The sequence below is a fragment of the Electrona antarctica genome, assembly GCF_951216825.1.
Source record: "Electrona antarctica genome assembly, chromosome: 7".
Classification (NCBI taxonomy): domain Eukaryota; kingdom Metazoa; phylum Chordata; class Actinopteri; order Myctophiformes; family Myctophidae; genus Electrona; species Electrona antarctica.
Window position 1 is genome coordinate 29,826,057 of NC_136812.1, and position 24,332 is coordinate 29,850,388.

At 41.0% G+C, this 24,332-nt stretch overlaps 1 protein-coding gene across 1 annotated transcript in view; it reads left to right on the top strand.

Moving 5' to 3' along the window:
* ttc39a (tetratricopeptide repeat domain 39A) overlaps positions 1–24,145 on the top strand; it is a 39,056-nt gene extending 14,911 nt beyond the window's left edge. The window contains exons 5-21 of the mRNA XM_079506060.1: positions 364–468; positions 10,338–10,469; positions 14,148–14,191; positions 14,525–14,592; positions 14,713–14,777; positions 15,011–15,110; positions 16,081–16,146; positions 16,472–16,580; positions 16,701–16,768; positions 16,867–16,926; positions 17,049–17,210; positions 19,326–19,417; positions 19,890–20,010; positions 21,051–21,162; positions 21,753–21,867; positions 22,094–22,210; positions 22,652–24,145. Coding sequence (XP_079362186.1) covers positions 364–468; positions 10,338–10,469; positions 14,148–14,191; positions 14,525–14,592; positions 14,713–14,777; positions 15,011–15,110; positions 16,081–16,146; positions 16,472–16,580; positions 16,701–16,768; positions 16,867–16,926; positions 17,049–17,210; positions 19,326–19,417; positions 19,890–20,010; positions 21,051–21,162; positions 21,753–21,867; positions 22,094–22,210; positions 22,652–22,766 — 1,651 coding nt within the window. The 3' untranslated portion in view covers positions 22,767–24,145. The remainder of the gene's footprint in view (positions 1–363; positions 469–10,337; positions 10,470–14,147; positions 14,192–14,524; positions 14,593–14,712; positions 14,778–15,010; positions 15,111–16,080; positions 16,147–16,471; positions 16,581–16,700; positions 16,769–16,866; positions 16,927–17,048; positions 17,211–19,325; positions 19,418–19,889; positions 20,011–21,050; positions 21,163–21,752; positions 21,868–22,093; positions 22,211–22,651) is intronic.
* The last annotated feature ends 187 nt before the right edge of the window (positions 24,146–24,332 follow it).

Genomic DNA, 24,332 nt, shown 5'->3' on the forward strand with positions numbered 1-24,332 from the left:
AGTAATGTCCGAGTCCGACATACAGTACATGTTCACCCGTGGCTTGGTGTGGTGCCACTCAAAGTGACTACTGGGTTGGGCTTGCAGGATGCATGGCCCAACCCCTTGTATTTCTGTCAGAAGGCATTGAGGGGTGAAAACACCCGCGCACCAGTGACTGTGGCATAATAAGTATAACACATGAATTCTTAACTGTTATCCTCCAGTATTGGCAGGAAGCATCTTCCTATGGTAGGAAGACACTCTAATAATATAGCCAGGAATGAATTCATCTAACTTGTAAACTCCAGAGTCTCTCTATTAGTCAATCATGCTATGAGTGTTCTTCCAATTTGTCATTTAAAATGTGTTTGTGTTCCGCAGGTGTCCACGGTCAGACCTGTCTCTGGCCCTGGAGGACTGTATGGTAGCCCTGGACCTCTTCCTCAGGAACGACTTTGAGGAAGCCCAAGCGCACCTGAGATCCAGGTAAGAAATATCACAGAGCAAGCTGTCATCCATTACTGTACCCGACCCGAGCTCTGCCCTGGTGGCGACTATTTCACCTTTGACGGACCCTGTAATAATACAAGTTGATAGCTGCCTTCCCACTTCAATGCTTTTGTGATATTGGGTACTTCTGCACATTCCTCCAGAAACTAATGCAACAACGTTCCTTGTAACACTCTTGTTCATCCTTTACCCTTTTAGTATTGTCACCTCAAATCCATTCACTTGGAGAAGGAGGCACTTAGGAGTGGACAGCCTACCTTTTCCTGCCCCTGTCTTTGTTGAATGAAAGCACAGTTAACCACTACACCTGCCATTATTCCCCCCCCACATTTCCAAGCTTTCCAAAACCTCTCAAGAACTTTAATTATTGCCTTATCAGTATGAGCCCTGATAAGTGATATGATGAATGGATGTGCTCATGTTTATTATGTACATTGTAACAGAAGCCTGCATGGTGTCCCTATGTTTGCAAAATGTTCAATGATAAAAAAAAGATTCAAATTGTGATAATATTAAATCTATTAAGCTCAGAATGCTTTGCATCGTGACACATGCAATTGTCAATCTGTTGTTTTCAATATTCGGCCCACATCTAAGCATTATTCTAGGGCTCCGCTCAAGTGGTTAACTTTGCTTATTTCAGAGTTGTGTTCACAACCATGTGTCCCTCTGACTTACACCCTACGGTGTAGCATTGTATCCTAACACACCGTCATCAGGTTACCTCATTGTTCACCCTTCATTCACTCCGTTATCGTGACCTTTATCGCTCCATTGCTATTATTCTGCTCTATCTGCCCTTTCCGCGATGTTGCTGGCCACTCCTTTCCCCTCCAAGGTTCGAGACTCGACTGACATGTTATGCACAAACCAGTGGAAACAATGCCCTGAAGCCTTATAGTGTTCCATCTTTGCTTTTGTACTTAGGTTAAATGCTCAAAAGTCACTGAAGCATTTTTATTTATGTTGTGGAGATTTCCTTGCATTCGGACACTGATTTAAGGATAGATTTGATATTCCAATACATAATTCTGGATTAACCACTTAAACCTATACGTTGTTAACTGGTATATTCCAAGGCTCTATTCTTGGCTCCCTATTGCTTTCCATGTACACCAAATCGCTGAAAGAGACATGCTTACAATGTGTCGCAAAGTGCTGCGTTGTGCCCATGTAGATCGGCTATTTTCAGCAAATGTTCACCTATTTTCAGCAAATGTTCACCTATTTTCAGCAAATGTTCACCTATTTTCAGTGAATGTTCGCTTATATGGCATGCCCAGAATAGGGACGCTAGGGTTCAAATAGTTAACCTCTTCAATCCACCAACATTCTACTGACATGCGACTAAATCTGGTTTACATAAGCATAAAAAATGAGTTAGGCGACTGAAGCAGCATTTGTGAAGCGTCTAACTCTGCTCTGGCAACAGTCCTCTCTGACTTGTGTCACCTGAGACAGGCTGATGTGTCCTCATTTCTGTTTAAAAACTCCACCATTTTCAGCCAATGTGTCCTCATTTTTATCTCAAGACGACTCCATTTGCTGTGGTGCTTTTCTTCCTCTTTCACTATGTGAAGTGACCATGAATCTTTAATAGCACATATGGCATTCTAGGCCAGAGGAGTGACAATGACAGAAATGCAATGACTAACACATAATTTAGATCAAAAGAAAGAGGTTGAAAGTCAATTTGATATACAGTTGGCCTACATAATACTTTTGGTATACTGTATGTTCAATTTTCCAGACACTGAATCTTCCCAAATGCAATATACAATCTGGTAGTCTAAGCATCACTATTCTAGGCATGTAATTATAAGCAAACATTTGGCAAAAATAGCAGATCTACAATATTCATCAATTGTAGATTGCCTATTTTTGGCAAACAGACTTGGGGCCCTATCTTGCCTTACTACCCGATCTACATCGACACATTGTGAGCTTGTAGATCGGCTATTTGAACTATTTTAAAAGGTTTTTGAAAATAGTAAAAAATGGCAAATAAGTTTAGGAATAAGGGGTGGCAAGATATAGCCCCACGTGTAGAGGGGGAAAAGGAGCGCACCAAGTCATTGAGGGTTTAAGTTGTTAAAACACAAAAATGATTTTGTTCACTTATAAAGCTATTGTAAAACTATTAAAATGAGGCTGCCCACCTATGGGTGTAGAATAGATTATTTGACTCTGTCCACAATGACTCGGTACACTGTGTCATTGTCAAATTACAACACAAGTCCACAAAGCTTCCTAGTAGATCTCTAACCCAATATATGACATATAATGCAATGTTGTAGTCAACGGTCAAGGTCACTGCTGAGACATGTGGTTTAACGATGCATATCTCTAGGTTGCCCTTGTTGACAACAACAATTTTACACAGATCTGCTTTCTACGAATTTGAACATGTTTCTATACAACCTGTAGCTCCCAGTATGGATACATCTACAGTAGTATCACCGCTGATGTCTTTCTTTCTTTTTACTACTATGTGTTTTCTGTTGGACCTGACATATGGCACTGTGGCAATATTATGTTTACACAATACTCAACAATCACCATCACATCCTGTAGACATGCAGATAAATAGATGAAAAACATGTTTTTCATGTATTTATCAGACCCCATGGCCTTTAGAACAGTGGGGGTCGGCCCCAAATTATTTTGGGGGGTGCAATTGTTTTCTCACTCAACAGTAAACAAACCAACATAGGCCGCAGTATAAGTGTATACATGGTATGTGCACATTTCTAAAGTTACAAGTTAATGACCTTTAAGACCTTTTGAATAACAAATTTGCCAAATTATCAAATATTACGCAAGAAAGCTCCATTGCAGATATTGTGAAAATAGCCAATCTACAAGCTTGTAGCCTTGTGCTTTGGCTATTTTCACAATATTTACAGTGGAACCGAGTCAAACGTTCTTTCCAGGGTTTGGGGGTCCCCCAGTTCAACAAATATTATTATTTTGGGATGGTTTGGGAACCCTTGCTCTAGTCTAGAATATGATATTGCATAATATTAATTGAAATACACTAGGCTTTGATAAATGAGCCCTAAAGAAAGAGACTACTGCGTTGCAAAATCCTGACTATTAATTTTCACTTAAGCCATATCTTATACTTAATCATATGATGGTGTTGCGTGCCAAAAAGCAGATTTAAGTTAATTGCTTGTGCAATTTTTGAAAACTTCGGGCCATGCAGTCCTCACACCTACTTCGCTCTGCCAATCCGACTGCATTTACGGACCCTTTATGTCCACATATGGAGATCTCTGTATCTGTCAGCCCTTGTCCCTTTTTTGTCCATATGGAGATCCCTGATGTCATCAGTATCCCCATATAGTGCTATCTATCTATCTATCTATCTATCTATCTATCTATCTATCTATCTATCTATCTATCTATCTATCTATCTATCTATCTATCTATCTATCTATCTATCTATCTGCGTGCGTGCGTGCGTGCGTGCGTGCGTGCGTGCGTGCGTGCGTGCGTGCGTGCGTGCGTGCGTGCGTGCGTGTCTGAAATCCATATAACTTGAGAACCATTCGCCAGTCGGTTGGACTCCATATGGAGCTGTGACATATGCATAGATTACATATTTGGGCATGCTTGACCAAGAACTCCATATATGGGCATAAAAGGTTTACCTACTAGTGCGCAAGCAGAGCACGCAAGTACTGTCGACCACTACGAACTTTCAAATCTCAGCCTCTCTGTAAAACATTGAAATTAAATACTAAAGTCGGGTTATAACTGGCTGTCAATGGTGATGTAATTACGATATGTTTCAATATTGGTTGGGTAACAGGTAACGTATGTAATGTATGTAAGTTGAAAGTACTATACTGTGGTCGGCTTGCTTTTGTATGCGTATGCTTGGAGGTATATACTAGATGTTGATGGTGACGTAATAAAGATAGGTTTCAGATTACATACATGTATACATACAGACATTACCTTTAATTCACCCAACACTGAAACATATCCTAATTACGTCACCATCGACAGCCAGTTATAACCCGACATTGAAACATATCTTAATTACGTCACCATCAACATCTAGTATATATACCTCCGAGCATATACGCATAAAAAAGCCAGCACGACCACAATACTTGCGCGCTCTGCTTGCGCAAGTAATAACTGGGTGGGGCATCCATTTCCAACTTGCATCGTTTCAAGTAGGTCAGTGCCCAATGGGCACCACTCTAGAAGCTCTGGACAGGGCCCCTGCCCAAGCTCTGGACAGGGCCCCTGCCTAAGCTCTGGACAGGGCCCCTGCCCAAGCTCTGGACAGGGCCCAAATTAGTCAATTGATCACACCTGATCACCCCTAGATCTCCATCTATGGAGCTGAAATGAAATGAAATGAAATGATTACTATATTTACCCAGGGTATCTGGGCTAAGCTCAAGAACTTGTTTCCAGCCAGGCCCTGCTCATAGAACACATTTCATCGTAGTGGTTCAATGCCTTGTTCAAGGGCACTTCAGCGGTGGTAATTTTAACGTGTCGGACCGCTGATTCGAACTGGCGACCTTCCGGTATCAAGACCGATCCGCTATCCGTTCGGCCACCGCTGCCTGGCCACCGCTGCCTGGCCACCGCTGCTGGCCTGTTCTGACATCACAATAATGTTCTGACATCTGCATAGACTCCATATTCTGGCATGCCTGATAAATAACTCCATATATGGGCATAAAAGGGACACAGACATGGTAATCGTTATGCTGTCATCCATTTTTCCATTAAGTTTATGTACGTTTCCTTGATTATCAGCTAATTCAATGAGTTTCACACCACATGCATACATGCACAATCGCTTGAATGAAACCATTTTCCATTAAATTAAATACAAATGATGTCTATAGCTTGTGTTAGATAAGTAGCCCATGTGTTTCACAGGAACAACCAGCCTTGTCCGATTTGTCTGAGAGTTGCAGTGGATCTTTGTTGAAATCCCACTGGTACGGTATCAAGCACCAGGCTTTGTTTTTGGCTCACACATCAACTCTGCGTTCAAACATGCCTGGAGGGCTAGCACAGCTTTATGTACCGTATAGCAGAAGTCTTTTTGAATGAAACATGCACAATTTGAATGGAGTGACATTTCCTGAAAGGAAGAAGTGTACTTATTTAGAGTTATAGGTGGGTCCTTGGACTTGGTTGACAAAATGATAACTCATACAGACAGGATCTACTAGCCTACAGTATACACTATACTGTGTTTCTCAGACAGGATCTACTAGCCTACAGTACTGTGTTTCTCAGACAGGATCTACTAGCCTACAGTACTGTGTTTCTCAGACAGGATCTACTAGCCTACAGTATACTGTGTTTCTCAGACAGGATCTACTAGCCTACAGTACTGTGTTTCTCAGACAGGATCTACTAGCCTACAGTATACTGTGTTTCTCAGACAGGATCTACTAGCCTACAGTACTGTGTTTCTCAGACAGGATCTACTAGCCTACAGTACTGTGTTTCTCAGACAGGATCTACTAGCCTACAGTATACTGTGTTTCTCAGACAGGATCTACTAGCCTACAGTACTGTGTTTCTCAGACAGGATCTACTAGCCTACAGTACTGTGTTTCTCAGACAGGATCTACTAGCCTACAGTACTGTGTTTCTCAGACAGGATCTACTAGCCTACAGTACTGTGTTTCTCAGACAGGATCTACTAGCCTACAGTACTGTGTTTCTCAGACAGGATCTACTAGCCTACAGTACTGTGTTTCTCAGACAGGATCTACTAGCCTACAGTACTGTGTTTCTCAGACAGGATCTACTAGCCTACAGTATACTGTGTTTCTCAGACAGGATCTACTAGCCTACAGTACTGTGTTTCTCAGACAGGATCTACTAGCCTACAGTACTGTGTTTCTCAGACAGGATCTACTAGCCTACAGTACTGTGTTTCTCAGACAGGATCTACTAGCCTACAGTACTGTGTTTCTCAGACAGGATCTACTAGCCTACAGTACTGTGTTTCTCAGACAGGATCTACTAGCCTACAGTACTGTGTTTCTCAGAAATATACATTTGTGACTTTTAAGTAATGATCGAACATGGAGTGGTATGCAATATAATTATTCAAATGTTGCCTAGATTATAAGCAGAAGGATAATGGGCTTGCATATAGCCTACGCATGCATGGCTTAGTCTACAGTAACATTAGTTTGTGTTATTATAATCTATCTCCACAGCCCCTCCCTAAACAGTTTTAGTGTGTGGTTTATCAACATTTCCACACCCATCACACATCAGCTACTGTACACACATTCTCTCCTACTGTACACACAGAGGAATGGGGCCAGAAACAGTGAGGCATTTAACCACTTAAACTCAGTGTTCTATAGTAGTGTATTTTCCGTTTTTGCTCTACAGTAAAAATCAACAAACGTTTTCCCCAGAATAGGCCTGCTGGGGTTAAGGCAAAAAGTTAATTTGGGTATTTAATATCTTTAAGATTGAAAGGAGAATTCCATGCTAGAAGGCTTTCTTACCTTTATTTGTAGTTGTTATGTCCCCACCAAAGAGGTCCAGGTGTTATTTTGTGCAAAAGTGCATTATTGGCTATTTCCCCTAATATAAGCCCTCAATGGGGGTTGGGTTTTTGTGCTAATTCGCTTATTTCCATCGAAATAAGTAGTAAAGTGTGCCGCTTGGAATACTATTTACATTATGAAGAGAGGATATACAAATATATGTGCGAATTAGCACAACACCCCAATGCCCCATTCAATTCAATGCAATTCAATTCAATTCATTGAGGGCTTATGGTAGGGGAAAAAGCCAATAATGCGCTTTTGCACAAAATAACACCTCTTTCATCATTTTGACAACACCACATGTACCAAAGCCATATATATATAGCTCATAATCCATACATGTATTCTCATTATAATACACGTGTTGTTTTATGGTACAAGTGTAATTAATACGCATGTTGCTATGTTACACGAATGTTTTATGATACGTGTATCGACTATCGATACACAACACAACAATACAGCATGTGTATATATGGCTTATGAGCTGTCTGGTGTTCTGTACACGTGCACTTCTGTTGACGTGGTACACAAACGCACCGGCAGGTAACTCCTCATTCTTACATAATGGAGCACAATGCTAAAAATATGACAAAGAGACCCAACCTTTATTCAGTGCCGTCACGGAGCTACGAGGGCCTTTGTAGTGAACAAACACTGGGCTGACGTTGACTGGAAATTCTCAGGTTGCTGTCAAATACTCTACATTCTCAGCCATTGTCACCATGCCAACAAGTAATTCAACATACCTCACAGTTCCATCTTAAAGGGCCCTTTTCAATGTGAGTTAGTTAGATTAATATATAACATAACCTGAAGAACTAGAAGAGTGTACAGTTGGGTGCCACCAATATTGTCCCTTATCATTTGACCCATTTAGGCCTGACCTCAACATTTTAAAAATTCCTTCTAAATCCTCCAGTTTTCTGAAATAAATATTTTCACGATTTTTCAAAAATAGCAGACCTACAAGCTCGTAGCGCGCCACTCGGTGGCGCGCTATGAGCTTGTAGATCTTCTATTTTTCAATAGCTAAATTATAACATAATGTTTAAAACACCAAAAGGGGTTCCCGCCCAAAATGGGTTAACTGTCCTTTTGCACAGATCACGCAAACCACAGCAAAAAGAAAAGGACAATATCGATGGCCTCCAACTGTACATAACCTGAAGAACTAGAAGAGTGTACACACATCCAACCACAGGTTGGGTGGATACAGGTGCAGAACAAAATCCAAGCCACTTACAGAAGGAAAGAACTATACACACACTGAATTATATTTCCATCATCGTTATTGCTGTGATTTTCCGACCAGCACGGTCTCGTGCAATAGATTATGGGAGCATTATGTGGACAGTTTTGCCTTCCGTTATTACATAACAAGAGAGTAATGTGGCCCTTGCCGTTAATCTATTTGTATGTTTCTCTCTCTTTGTCCATTGCCTCCTGTTTTTTCCGGGTGTGCTTCGTAGCTACTAGCAGGACACACATTAGATTAGATTCAATAATAGTGATTCATTTGGGTCAGGAGTTCCATCTCACCACCACCAGATTATCTAACTAACAAAACACAGAAACAGAGATGCAGAAAATATTATAATGTATTTTTTTTTCTTTTACAAGGCGAAGCTACACTCTTATTTCGAGACTAAAGTGACAGATATGTGTTGTCACTTTACCGTCTCCTTTTCTATATTTCTGAAATAACTGATTTAATGTCGTATCCATAAGGAATAAACCAAATCTACAGCTTGTAATACAATAAAGACCTACAAAGTGTACACTTTAACAGTCTTAAGGTTTAAGAGTCTTGTCTACAGTCTCCATTGTAAAAGGTTTGAAGATCAGGGTTACTTTTGGCTCAGAAGAGTTACTTAGGTTAGTCACATGAACGTATCTCTGCTAAATAGCAGTGAAAGGCCTGTAATGCAGAGTTGCAGAGAAACCATGGCATTCCTGTCCCAACTCCACTGTGCGTGTGTGCGTGCGTGTGTGTGAGAGTGTGTGTGTGTGTGTGGTGGAGAGTGTGCGTGTTTGTGTGGCTGAGGATGTGTGTTTGTGTTTGATAGAACATGGCGTAAACCAGCTCAACCAGTGCGCCATGTGACCCTCCGAGTGTGTGTGTGTGTGTGTGTGTGTGTGTGTGTGTGTGTGTGTGTGTGTGTGTGTGTGTGTGTGTGTGTGTGTGTGTGTGTGTGTGTGTGTGTGTGTGTGTGTGTGTGTGTGTGTGTGTGTGTGTGTGTGTGTGTGTGTGCGTGCGTGCGTGCGCGCGCGCGCGGGCACATGCGTTAGAGATACAAGAGGTGTGTGGTTGCTTCATGTACTTCCTTTCAGGCCCTTAGAGGAACAGACACATGTGTTCTGTTACTGATAATGTAGATTGAAAATGATAACATAACGCTGCATAATTATTATACTATATCTTTGATCTTTGTTAAAATAAAAAGACCACTAGATAAACACTCTTCTGCTTCATAACCTGCAAGGCAATAACGTTAGGTGTTGAAACACCAGGCCTGACTTGCTAACAGCCACAGCTAAATATAGGTTTGATACAGAATTGGTCCTGCAATCTGCCAGTCACGTCTCCGTCACATCCGTTTCCATGCTGTGACTCATATCACACTGCCCTCATTTGCACTGCTCACATACTGTACATAATGGCTGCCTCCCATCCACAATGTGGACAATATCCTCTGTTCTTCGAAGCTAAAGTCTGTCAAACTAAAAACTGTAATGTTTTATCTGTTCAGAACCAAAGACAGCATGTACCATGCTCTGACCTATGTAATGTTTTATCTGTTCAGAACCAAAGACAGCATGTACCATGCTCTGACCTATGTAATGTTTTATCTGTTCAGAACCAAAGACAGCATGTACCATGCTCTGACCTATGTAATGTTTTCTCTGTTCAGAACCAAAGACAGCATGTACCATGCTCTGACCTATGAATGTTTTATCTGTTCAGAACCAAAGACAGCATGTACCATGCTCTGACCTATGAATGTTTTATCTGTTCAGAACCAAAGACAGCATGTACCATGCTCTGACCTATGTTTTATCTGTTCAGAACCAAAGACAGCATGTACCATGCTCTGACCTATGAATGTTTTATCTGTTCAGAACCAAAGACAGCATGTACCATGCTCTGACCTATGAATGTTTTATCTGTTCAGAACCAAAGACAGCATGTACCATGCTCTGACCTATGAATGTTTTATCTGTTCAGAACCAAAGACAGCATGTACCATGCTCTGACCTATGAATGTTTTATCTGTTTAGAACCAAAGACAGCATGTACCATGCTCTGACCTATGCCACCATCCTGGAGATGCAGGCCATGATGACCTTCGACCCCGAACACATTCTGGCAGCAGGGAACACCATGAAGGAGGCCCAGGCTGTCTGTCAGAGGTGAGGCGAAGTTTTATTTCATCATCATATCAGCTGAAGTCTCAGTGAAGACAGTCACATCCAGGACTCCATCCTTTACTTCAGTGGTTCCCAAACCTGTTCATGTCAAGGACCCCCAAATTGACACTAATTAGCCCACAGACCCCCATTTTAAAAGATATGCCAAGGACCTCCATCAGAGAAGATTTCTACGCCTCTAGCAGTGATTCTCAACCCGTTTAATTTCAAGGACAGTTTGACATGCATTAGGCTACGATCCCCCATTTAATGGCATTTCTATCTCTGAGACCCTTATATTGTAAAAACCAATGTTAATTTAAATGAACTCTGAGAGTGTACAAATGGAAGCGGTCCATTTGGTTCCATTGGTCCATTTGGTTCCAAACTATCATTTAGCTGGGGACCCCCTGGAACTCCCTCAAGGACCCCTGGGGGTCCCCGGACCTCACTTTGGGAACCACCTTTAGCCTTTACTTCATGTTGATGTGTTCTTGTTCACTAAACCTTTGCTGGCTCGTTCATTGTGACTCTGGATAGGAGTGTCAGAAGATATTCAACCACAGAAAACGGCTTAAAGACTTACAAAGAGCTTACAATCCATAAGATTAATTTTGTTGCTGTTGGGCAGAAACCTCCTACGTCCATGGGGCATTAAGAACATGTATACATTGTTGTTAGCGTGAATGAAAACATAGGCACCCCACTGAAAGCGTAGGGCTGGTCAGCGCAAATTCAAATGGAAACAAACAACAGAGGGCGCTGTTTTTTTGGAGATGGGTTCCTAGATTGTGTGTGTGTGTGTGTGTGTGTGTGTGTGTGTGTGTGTGTGTGTGTGTGTGTGTGTGTGTGTGTGTGTGTGTGTGTGTGTGTGTATATATACTGTGTATAATAATACACTAGCCTATATATATATATATATATATATATATATATATATATATATATTGGCCTACTGGCCTGTCCACTATAGCTCACTGCTGTTATTTACTTGATCACAATGCTGTGATTTTGTTCTCATAGCACAACATTGTATCTCATACCTCTAATCCCACAGACAAATTGTCCCTTGCACTTAAAGAAAAAAGTCTCTCTGGATAAGAACGAATGCTAAATTACTAAACCGTGAAATGCAATCTTCTCTCCATCCCATCTCATTGACCAATGGAATTTCAGAACCAAGCGTTGCAGCCAGTTCTGGAGTCATTGTGTGAAAATGTCTCTGTGAGCCACATCCACCACCACGCCTGTTCCCACAAAGCTATAAAACTGATATTAGGTCCCATGGGGTGTAAAAACAGTACATAGTTCTTTTAGACTAGAGTAGGTCAGACTGGGAGTAATTATCTGTGCAACAATGGAACTACTGTTACAGCATCTAAACGAAAAAGATTCAAAGCCTTCAGACTCTTCAGCCTTCAACGTATTTATTACTGTTCTCAAGTAGGCCTTAAAGATATGATGGAAATGGAATACATCTAAAACCTTTCACTATACATACACATCATTGTATTGACATTGGACTCCATGAGCTCCTCCACCCACCCTTTTAACCTGGATGCACACATACAAATCCTCTTCTGGTGAGCCTCAATGTTACTGAATTGCACTTGTTGGAGGTTTGACCCCTGGGGAATGTATGTATACATACATACACATACACTGTATATTCATATACAGAGGGAGAGAGGTACAAGGGTGTGTGTGTGTGTGGGGGGGGGGGGGGGGGGGGGGGCAACAGGGGGAGCGGGGAATAATAGGGACGTAAGACCTGGTGCGGCGTTTCATTCAAGTAACTCACATAACCATTTCATTTCAACTAGCTAGCTCAATGGCGTGCTGCATTAAACACAGGGGCTTTTTGCGGATTTTTTGTGGATTTCAAGGCATATCTGGATCCAATAAATACCAAAGTGTACAGATGGATCTTTTAAATGAAAAATAATAATAATAATAATAATTTTACTGCATCCATTTCACATTGCAACTAGCATCACTTAACAGCTCTTTAGCCTGTGATTTCACAGTCTCTGCAGCTCTACACAGTGCTAAGGCTTTCTCGTCATACATTTTTATTCTTTTTTCCTCTCAAAAGTGGAACTCTTCATGAAACTGAGGTTAGGAATAACTAGCTTTAGGCATCATTTTACTGAGGTTAATGTTAGGAATAGCTAGCTTTAGGCATCATTTTACTGCGGTTAATGTTAGGAATAACTAGCTTTAGGCATCATTTTACTGCGGTTAAGGTTAGGAATAACTAGCTTTAGGCATCATTTTACTGAGGCTAAGGTTAGGAATAACTAGCTTTAGGCATCATTTTACTGAGGCTAAGGTTAGGAATAACTAGCTTTAGGCATCATTTTACTGAGGCTAAGGTTAGGAATAACTAGCTTTAGGCATCATTTTACTGAGGCTAAGGTTAGGAATAACTAGCTTTAGGCATCATTTTACTGAGGCTAAGGTTAGGAATAACTAGCTTTAGGCATCATTTTACTGAGGCTAAGGTTAGGAATAACTAGCTTTAGGCATAATTTTACTGCGGTTAAGGTTAGGAATAACTAGCTTTAGGCATCATTTTACTGAGGTTAAGGTTAGGAATAACTAGCTTTAGGCATCATTTTACTGAGGCTAAGGTTAGGTTAGGTTAGGTTAGGTTGACCCTTGAGGCATAGTTGCAAAAACACTATGAAGAAGTCTTAACAAGGCAGAACTGTCATGTCAATCACAGCGACTACTGGCCAATCACATTGTGTCCTTACTGGGTCTTGCATACACTAGCCGCAGTGGTTCCCAAACTGTGGGGCGTGCACCCCTTGTGGTGCGCGAGCGCCTTCTAGGAGGTGCGTAACATGAAAAGGCTAATGGTGGTGCTATGGTTTTATTTGAAATATATTAACATATTATGCCAAGTATATGCAGAATATAGCCTATGCTGCATATATATATATATATATATATATATATATATATATATATATATATGCGATATTCAGGTTCATATATGTGGATATATAGGAAATATATGTCTCTATATAGCTTATGTAATTTGTATTTCCATGCGGGGTGGGGGGGGGGGGGGGGGGGGGGGGGACCGCTCCGACTAGCGGTACACGGCAGTCGCGGGAGAGAGAGATGGATGGAGAGAGAGAGAGAGAGAGAGAGAGAGAGACAGTGGGAGGGACAGGGGGAAGGAAAGGGAGAGTGTCCATTTCACCCAGGCAATAACCTGGCCAGTGCTGTTTATTGAAACCTGACACGCTGATCAACGCATCGTGTTGTCAGCGCAGTTAGCCCGGTATCACCAGACAAGCTGATACGGAATGTTTTTGCTTGTATATATATTATAATGTGTATTATATTATATTATGTATTATAGGGTATACTAATAATAGCTTTATGCATGGCAGGCAAACAGCAGAGCATCTGTGTTCAGTTATCATTACCTGTATAAATAAAGACACAGTGCTGATCCTTAGTCAGCACAGAGGAGCAGCTTCTTACCACAGCAAGACTCAGCATGTTGGAGTCTCTGCAAATGAACAAAAATAACCATATGCAATTACAATATTATGCAATGCTGTTTAAAAGTTACTGAATGATTTCCATTGAACAAAGGCAGGGAAGTAGATGTTTATGTGTAATGTGTAATGTGTAATTGCGTGTGTGCGTGTTCTCTTTTAGGCACCGCAAGAAATCATCATTCTCCTCCAAAAACTTCACAGAAGGTCAGTATAATTATACATGAATAGATAACTACATGTCAACATAATGTATCATCAACACACACCATGCTGATAGATGTCTGGCCATAATTGTATAAGCAGCATTGTGCTTTGTGTGTGTATTTGAGTGTGTTTGTGTGTTTGTGTGCTTGTGTGAGTGTTATTAGTTGACCAGTAGTTTGAACACATGCTTCAGGCATGCGTTTGTGTGTGTGTGTGTGTGTGTGTGTGTGTGTGTGTGTGTGTGTGTGTGTGTGTGTGTGTGTGTGTGTGTGTGTGTGTGTGTGTGTTTGTGTGTGACTGAAGATAACTGTGATGTAATCGTTTTCACCTCAGAGGAACTCCATGCTGAGGTTTGCTACGCCGAGTGTCTCCTGCAGAGGGCAGCACTGACCTTTCTTCAGGTTAGAACGAACATACAAGACTGACACTGAAATGAAATCCGCTTTCAATTTATTTATACCTGGTTTCTGTGTTGATACAAACTCCTTGTTCCCTCTCTCGCTCTCCTTCATACACACCAGGATGAAAACATGATCAGTTTCATCAAAGGAGGAATCAAAGTGAGGAATAGCTATCAGACATACAAGTAAGAATATTCATTCATTAATTCATTTTCAAATCATATTCCTTAGCAGCATTTAACTATTAAACTATTAGACTGCTGGCTGAGTGCAGTCTGCTTACTGAGTGCACTCACTCTGAATTTGCGCAAAAGCTAAACACTAAAGTGAAATGTATGACAATGATGCTGCTCCCTCATTTTCTCCCGTTAACTTCATGTTACTTCCTCTTTCTGGTGGCTTTATCGTCATCTCACAGAGAGCTTCATACGGTTCTCCAGTCAACTGGCTACACTCAAGGTGACAACCACTGCCATTTTGAGGGTGGAGTTAAGCTGGGAGTTGGAGCTTTCAATCTGGTGAGGAGAGGGCTAAAGTACTTCATGGTGGCAAGCAGGCCTGAGTTAAAAATGCAAACTAAATCTGAGTGTATTAAGTTTCTTTGAGTATCATATAAGTTGTGTTTACCTCATCAGGACAGTACAGACTGAGTCAGGGAAGTTGGCAGTCATAAGAGTACTTTCAAGTTTCAATTGACTTTCACATGTTTCTGTAATTGTCTCATCTTTCTGGTACTTATTATATTGCCCGTGCACCTGCCAAGTATCTGTGCACGTTTATACAAACCTTACAATATTTGCATAATTCTACAGTACATATTTTAATAGGTATTTCCCTTTAAAACATTCCGGGGCTCAATTTAACTAATTAATTTTTGTGTGCATTGGAAAATTTCCAAAAAGAATCAATAATAATGAAAGGACTGATTCAAACGATCGTGACTGATCAAGAACTTTGACCTTTGACCTCAGGGATCTCCATATGGGAATATATTTTGGATTGGTGGTGCAACGTAGGTGTGAGGGCAGCCCGAACTCTAGATCCGAACCTCTATAGTTAAAAATAAAACCCATAAAAACAATGTATCAAAACATTCCGATATCAGTCCCCAACTTTAAAGTTGAATGGACCATGAGGGGTTCATGTCTGATCAAATGAATATGAAATATCTATTGAATCAAGCAACTTACAGACTGAATGTGGTGCACACAAAAGCCAGAGTAGACGTTAAAATGACCCCGGAGGTGTTTAAAAGTGAAATCCCCTTCAAGTTCATTGTATAATGAGATTATTCTGGGGGAACACATTTTACACATAGTTGTAGTACTGTTTATACTGCATAACACATTCTTAATAATAATAATAATTATGTGTGTGTTATTATATAGCCTTGAAAACCAATAATCAACACAATCAACAATCAGAGAAGCCTAAGTCTGATTGTATCATTAATGTCCTGGTTCCCCTCGTCTCTTTGTCTTCCTGTAGATGATCTCCATGTTGCCCACCCGGACACTGAGGCTGCTGGAGTTTGTAGGCTTCTCTGGTAACAAGGTGAGTTCTCCTGACAACCTTATTGTTGATGCAGCAGGGAGCATCGCTGTAGCAGAGCTGACAGAGCAACTATGGTGGAATGCTACGTATGATGCTGTTGCCTGCAGAAAATAGCCGATCTACAAGCTCACGAGTCACGACGCATCGTGAGTTTGTTGATCAGCTATTCTTGGCATGCGGCACTGTTGTACAAGGGAGGGAGTATAACTGTGTGTGTGTGTGTGTGTGTGTGTGTGTGTGTGTGTGTGTGTGTGTGTGTGTGTGTGTGTGTGTGTGTGTGTGTGTGTGTGTGTGTGTGTGTGTGTGTGTGCGTGTGTTCAAACAGGATTTTGGTCTCCAACATCTTCAGGAGGGTGCAGTAGACACCACGTTCCGGTCCTTCCTGTGTAATATGCTGTTGCTCTGCTATCACACCTTCATGAGCTTCATACTCGGTAAGGAAAGGCATGCACTTCATCATGCTTAAACATGCAAATGTTTTATTTTATTTTATTCTTTCATTTATTTTTAATAGTTAAATGTATGCTCTGGGGTTTACTCTATGTCTTTCACAGGCACTGGTGAGGGTGACGTCCAGGATGCAGAGAAACTACTAGAGCCGTATCTCAAAAAGTATCCCAAGGTGTGCCAACGTCAAACACTGTGACATTTAAAAGTTAGCCGCAAAAAAGCTGCGATGTGTCGTGTCTCTAAACATACTGTTTGTTTTGTGTTTCCCAGGGTTCCATCTTCTTATTCTTCGCTGGTCGAATAGAGGTGATCAAAGGCAACCTGGATGCTGTGAGTTCCAAACATTTCCCACATTCCCTTTTTTAAAGCCTTTAATCACTCTAGGATTTGTTGTTATTTATGAGTAACAGCAATAATAGTATATCTCTGTGTGTGTTTATGCTGTGTATCAGGCTGTCACACGTTTTGAAGAATGCTGTGAGGCTCAGCAGCAGTGGAAGCAGTTCCACCACATGTGTTACTGGGAACTGATGTGGTGCTTCACATACAAGAGGCACTGGAAGATGGCTTACTTCTACGCTGACCTGCTCAGCAAGGAGAACTCGTGGTCCAAGGTGAGGCTTTGAGGGGATGCATGCCAGGGTGTGCCAAGGACTTAGCCACTTCAGCCAGGTTTACGTTACGTATTCTTTGTCGTATGGCGGTATTTCATGGTGATTTTTGCTGCTTTAGCAGACAGTTTGAGGGTTTGTAAGAGGTTTTGTCCGAAGCGCTTTTTAATACTTTTCATTGGTTCAATATTTTGTAACCAACACACAGATGTGTTCAATGGCCAGGTTTCCCAAAATAAATTTGGCCCGTGCATAGCTTGCACAGGTGTGCAGCGCATGCGCACATGCCCAGAAGGCCACATGTAGAAGGTAACCAGTTTCCCTAAAGCCTAGTTGGTTATGTAAGGTGCACCCAATTAGGCATTATGACTTTGGGAAACACCAACATGCGTAGATTCTCCAGAGCACAGCCTGACGTGTCTCATTAACTGGCTTCGGGAAATGGGCACATAAGGCCTCCTGCATGAAGTAATTTAGAAGCAAACCCGTTTCCCAAAAGCCTTTGTAGCCTACACACACCTGTCTTACGCAGCAGTTTGCAAGGGTGACCTGGGACAGTAGTAACACCTTTCCAGTGATATGTGTGGTGACTGGTGAGTGGTGACTGAATTATTTAGATTTGATAGATGATGGTTAAATAAACATGTTTGTTTAATTTCGAAGTTAATTTAAACCTACAGTGTTGTGCTCGCCATGTTGCTAATAGCCTATATAGGTGGCAAAGCGGCCTACTGTCAGATGTCCATGCATGCAAGCAGTCCTAAATTTGGATTAATGGATTAAATATATAGAGTCGAGGTGATGTCTCATGCCGGCAATAAATGTAGGCATATATGAAAACACTATAGTGTGGGAGGAGATTTATTAAATAAATAAATACATTTCCTGTGGGAGCTACGAAACAGTGTGCGGTCTACTTCTCCTTCTCCTGTACGTATCTTTTTGTTCAGCACCTGAAAGTTTTTTAGCAATGTGCATACTTTCCTTTGGATTCTGTTTCTAACATTATAGTGTGTGTCCCAATTATGCAGTAATTAAACTTAACATAGGATTGTGGGTATAGGCCTACATCATATTAAAGAGGTTAATTATAATTAGCGCATCTCAGTCTCTCTCTCTCTCAATAGAAACTGATAGTCACTCGACCATGCTCTCTCGCATTTTGGGACAGAGAGAGATGGGGGGAGAGAGGGAGAGAGAGAGAGAGAAAGGCACCGCTGATGAGAGAGAGTAAGAGAGAGAGGTGGAGAGAGGGAGAAAGTGAAGAGAGCGAAATTGAGAGGTGGGAAGAAAAAGAGAAATAGGCGGTGAAGTGAGAGCAAGAGAGAGGGGGTGGAGAGAATGAGAGAGAGAGGTGAATAGAGAGGAAAAAATAGAGAGAGAGGTGTTTGGGCAGCACAAGTCACTATAAAAAAAGAACAAGCAAGATATGATATTTCAACAAGATGTCTGGAGCTCTGCTATTCCCTGAATGCCTGTGAGTAATAATGATATAGCTAGATCATGCAAAAAGGGGCAAAAGCAAGGGTATGTGCAGGCAGTTCCCAATACAACAGGCTTAAAGCTAGTTCATTGTCAGCATTATTTTATTGCAGATCAGGCTGCCCTGGCCGGTTGGCCTACACAGTGCAGCACCACACTTAATTTGCAAGCCCTTATAAGGAAAGTTACGTGGAACATTCGGTTTGGCATGTAAGGGACATGTCGTGGAAGTCCGCACGTAAACTCGCTGCGCATGTTCTCTATGGGAAACCTGGCCAATAGCATTGATTTATGGAAAAAACCTCAAAAATGGAGTTAGTTGGTTTCCTCCCAACAGTGACGAATGTTCTCGAATGTTAATGTCGAGGATGACATTTGTAAAAAACCTGTAATATCCCAATGCGTTATGTGTGTCGATGTATTTTGTTCCAGCAGGAACTCTCGACACGCAGATTGGGAACGTATTGGGAAGTATTATATCAGATATCTTTCTCACAACAGAACCATAGGATTCACTCGTTAATTTGTCGCTATGCTTCATACTGGATAATTGTAGTGTTTGTAGCATCTTGCCTGCTTGTATGAGGAATAAAAATAAAACTGCAGAAGTAACATATTTTTTCCCTTCTCTCTCAGGCAACCTATGCATATATGAAAGGCGCCTACCTCAGCATGCTGACTAAGGATGACTGCCTAACGTTCGGGGAGACTGAACTTACTCTGTTTAGGTACGAAGAGAAAAATGAAACAGATCTGTGCAGAAACTACACTCACAGTAACCACAGTGAAACAGGGATGAGTCACTGTATTTTATATTAGCACAATTTGATATCACCATCTGCCAATACTGGTTGAGTCATTCCGAGTTAAGGGTAGGATGCATGAGCACTGCAGAGATGAGATATGAAGGATGACGTCTGTTCTATCAAAATGTGAATAATTTACCTGCTCAAGACCAAATGTCACCTCAAATGCTGCCATAATGTGATGGTTAGTTATAATGCTACAATAATCCCAGTGTCACTGAGTGTCTTCCTTTCTTGGATATTTAAATATAATAATGTGCACTTCATGCGTTTCCTCCCTGTATTTAATATACCATATTCACTTTGGCCGGGATGTGGTTTCCCATCTCCCGAGTATGATGTAAGAACAAAACAAGTGAATATGATCATTAAATTGCATCATATCTATTCCCAGGCAGGTCCCAGGACTAAAGCAGAAAATAGCAGGGAAGTCTTTGCCAACAGAGAAGTTTGCTATCAGGAAAGCTCGTCGTTACCTAGCAGATAACCCCATTCCTCTTCCCGCTCCTCCTCTGGTGAGTTATGTTCTGTGATTGGCTGGCTGCCATGTCATACTACTGTGCAATCAATGACTATGTTATTACAGTAATAATGCTCTATTTCAGTGGTTCTCAACCTTTTTATACCAAGTACCACCTCAGAAAATATCTGGTTCTCCAAGTACCACCATAATAACTGATGTTAAAATACAGGAGCGTAGGCCCGCCCGCCTGTCCCATCCTATTCAGCTATGCACACTGTGCATTGCACAGCACTGCTGCTCTGACAAAACTCTGTCTAATCAGCACAACTGATGATATTTCTAATGTGATCAATCTGTTCTCAAATCTTCTATTAACAGCTAGGTGTGCTGTCATGCTCATTTCAGAAGAACTACCTGTAGTAAAATAAACATTTCATTACACTCTTGTCTTGGGCGACTCCTCTGCGTACCGCCAGAGGGGGTCTGTACCACAGGTTGAGAATCACTGTATCACAGTAATAGAGTGTATTATATAATTGTGTCATTAGTTAAACAGGTTGTGTTTTCTATCATGTATCATAAATGTAGGCTACTTCAAAACTCTTCAAAGTCGCTGGAAGGATGATGTAGAGTGGATTGTGTTTTCTGGTTGAGAATACATTTCACTGAGGACAAACTCAAATATCATAACATTTTAACCAAATACCATAATATCAATATTGAGATGATTAAATTGAAATGTGATAATATATCTATTTTATAAATTATATATTATATTATATATTAATTATCTATAATAATGGTCAAAATGGCTATTTTGCCAATTCTGACAATTTGTGCAATAAAAAAATAAAGTGCAATAAAATCAAGAAAAGGCAACACTTTTGCCACACGCACACACAATAATGCGATGTGCATTGCCTAGCCTTCGTTTAGATTTATACACTACAGATTGTTAATTATACTGTGTGTGTGTGTGTGTGTGTGTGTGTGTGTGTGTGTGTGTGTGTGTGTGTGTGTGTGTGTGTGTGTGTGTGTGTGTGTGTGTGTGTGTGTGTGTGTGTGTGTGTGTGTGTGTGTGTGTGTTTACAGGAGATGATGTACATCTGGAATGGCTATACAGTCATTGGGAAACACAAGGACCTGACTGAGGGCATGCTGAAAACCCTGGACGAGGCGCAGGCCACACTTGACTGCAATCCAAGTAATGAAAAACATTTATTTTCAGTAGACAGTTAATGTGAGCATCATTAAAATGTACTGAAACTCGTTTCATTTTCTGTTGACATGAATTTAATGTAAACTGATTCAAACTTTTGTTATATTATTACTGTTGGGCAGAAAACTTGTATGTCCAAAACTGTTACTTTTCAGGAAATGGAAATATGTTCCAGTGAATTCAATTTAGTTATTATTTTGTCACAATCTTTGATTAATACTTTCTTTTGGTTAAATATTTATAAAACCCACAGACAGACTTTTAAGTAGTTTCAACCTAACTTTCCTAATTTGGGCATTTATATGAACTTTTTGGAATTTGTCAAACATTTTGTGAGCTTGTAGATCGTCTGTTTTCTCCATTTTTTTTACACATACGTGTAAAATAGGGCATTCATTTATGGAAAAAAAAGGTTTCTGCCTGACAGCAACGACATATTCATGCTGCTATGTTGACACATTTTGTTCTATATATGAATATCCAAGGCTATTATGTCGATTCAATAGTATAGTAACTTACTGTAACAACAACAACTATACAGCAGCCTGAGAGAGTTGTGTTTGTTGTGTTATCAGGGAACGAGTTCACCATAGATGACCAGTGTCTGGTGAGTCTGCTGAGGGGACTGTGTCTCAAGCAGCTAGGGCACCTGGAGGAAGCTGAACATTATTTTACCCTTGTCCTCTGCAAGTAAGTCTCCCTCACACACACACACACACACACACACACACACACACACACACACACACACACACACACACACACACACACACACACACACACAGTCGCATGCATATGCATATTAACGAGATGTACACAAGCAAAGCCAAGAAAAACACAGGTACATAAGTGCACACCATGACAAGTAGAGGTCATAGCTCCTTATAATTTATACTTTTGACATTGCTCCTTCCAGTGAAGGCCAGATAAAGTATGACCACTACCTGGTTCCTAATGCTCTGCTTGAGCATGGCCTGCTGTGTCTGGAACAAGGAAGGATCGATGAAGCTATCAAACTCCTGGAGTCAGCCAAGTAAGTGTCACTCACAACGGAAAATATGCTTTTTGAAGTGCAAACGAATATGATGTTGTGTGTATGTTTGTTGAACTGCCAATGTTTCAGCTGCTAAGACACAATTATCTTTTTTTCAAGGTTGAAAATCTTCTAAGTATTGTAGGTGAACATCATTGGATGTTTCGTAGTGTTGTACTTACTACATAATCAGTTGTCTAGTGATAGTCTTTCCACCCCTCCCCACTGCTAATCTACCACGATCAAAAACTTTCAGTAAACGGAAAAGGTGTTAGGGGCAAGTCACTCTGCAAACTAAACAAATACTGACTACACTGTGTACTTGAATGTCTTAACAAGGATACATCACTTTCACATTTGAATTTTTAATGTGATTGTGACATGTTTTTACACATTATACAAAAGTGTTAATTGATGTATCGCAAATGTACTTCCTTACAGGCAAAATTACAAAAACTACTCCATGGAATCCCGGACACACTTCCGAATCCAGGCTGCTCTGCACAAGGCCAGGGACAAAGCAGAGAACGGGATCAGCGTGCCTGCCACTCCTTAACGGCCACGGACAGTACATCAGACTAGACACATCATCCTCGTCCTGCCATCCCACAATGTAGCGCAGGGATGAGGGGGTGCAGGGCCAGACAGAGCCAGATTACCAAACAACCCTGCTAACAAATCACTTGGATACTATAACGCAGAGGTTCATTTTCCTTTCCCCTTGTGGCCCTCCAGACCCAACTTTAAAAAACACTGCTATAGCCAACCAGCAACAACCAGTGCTCAACTGGCCCTTCCTTTTTTTCAGTATGAATCGGCAATAATAATAAAAATGTACTTGAATATGGCATAACACAGAAACATGACATCATATACAACAATGCGATACAATACAATATAACATAACCTACTGCACCGTTCACAACATGACCTCTCTTCTGACCTCTCATTGAATGGTTTACTGAGTTTTATTTTTACTCTTTGTTTGTAGTTTTTGATAAAGCTATGTGGCCAAATATGGTAGGACTTGTTATGTCTTATCTTTACTGTATTTATGTTACATAATTCTAGTTGTGTTCTACTTTATTCAGTGATTAATCTTGTTACCTTAGGCTTTTCATAATTTCCCTTTCACTGAACCATGTTGACATTCACACACACACACACGCACGCATGCACGCGCGCACACACACACACACACACACACACACACACACACACACACACACACACACACACACACACACACACACACACACACACACGCACATGCACACGCACACGCACACACACACCTTATAATGTGAAATAGTTGTTATGTCAATTGTCAATGTGACATAATAATGATTGTTCCAGCCACTATATTTCGTATTATATTCACCGTCCTAAGCGCAGGCTTCATGCATGGGGCTATGTAAGTTAGCAACCATGCAAACTCCCCTGAGTAAAAAAGAAAAAAGGTCCATATGACATAGAGTGGGTGATATTTTTGTGTCTTTATTTATTAACGACAAATGGCCTTTTACAAAATTGTCCTGTTTTAAGAGGACAGCTGAACGTGTCTTTCAGGAAAGCAGACTCCCTCCTTTTCTCCTGCTGGTGTGTGGGACAGACTACAGCAGTACTTTTCTCTTACTGGTGTGTGGGACAGACTCCAGCAGTACTTGAGTTTGAACAAACAGGCCATTCAGGCAGACGCGGAAGGCCGGCTTGCTTTTCTGCCTGTTGCATAGTTAGTGGAGAAGCACTGAATGACAACCACTAAGGTCCTCTTCCTGCTTTATAGAACCTAGTACAGCTCCTATATCAGCAATGCTTCACTAGAACCACCTATAGAAGGACTTGTACGTCATACTTATGATCATGTGTGTATAATACTATGCTGTATATGAGCAATGTTTATTTGTAATGATGATAAAACAAAATGAGATTGCCTTTTGTTGTTTGTTAGGTTTATTTGCTGCCAGGTGTACTTGCAGCAGCAGTATCTGAAATCCAAGATCTAATATCATGTCTCAAATGTTTGGTTTAGAGCGCTGGTGATTCATTCATGACTATAGTAAGGCTTGGGATTGAGGCGATTGACTGAGAGTCAATGTAGTATTTTATTGTAAATGGTGGA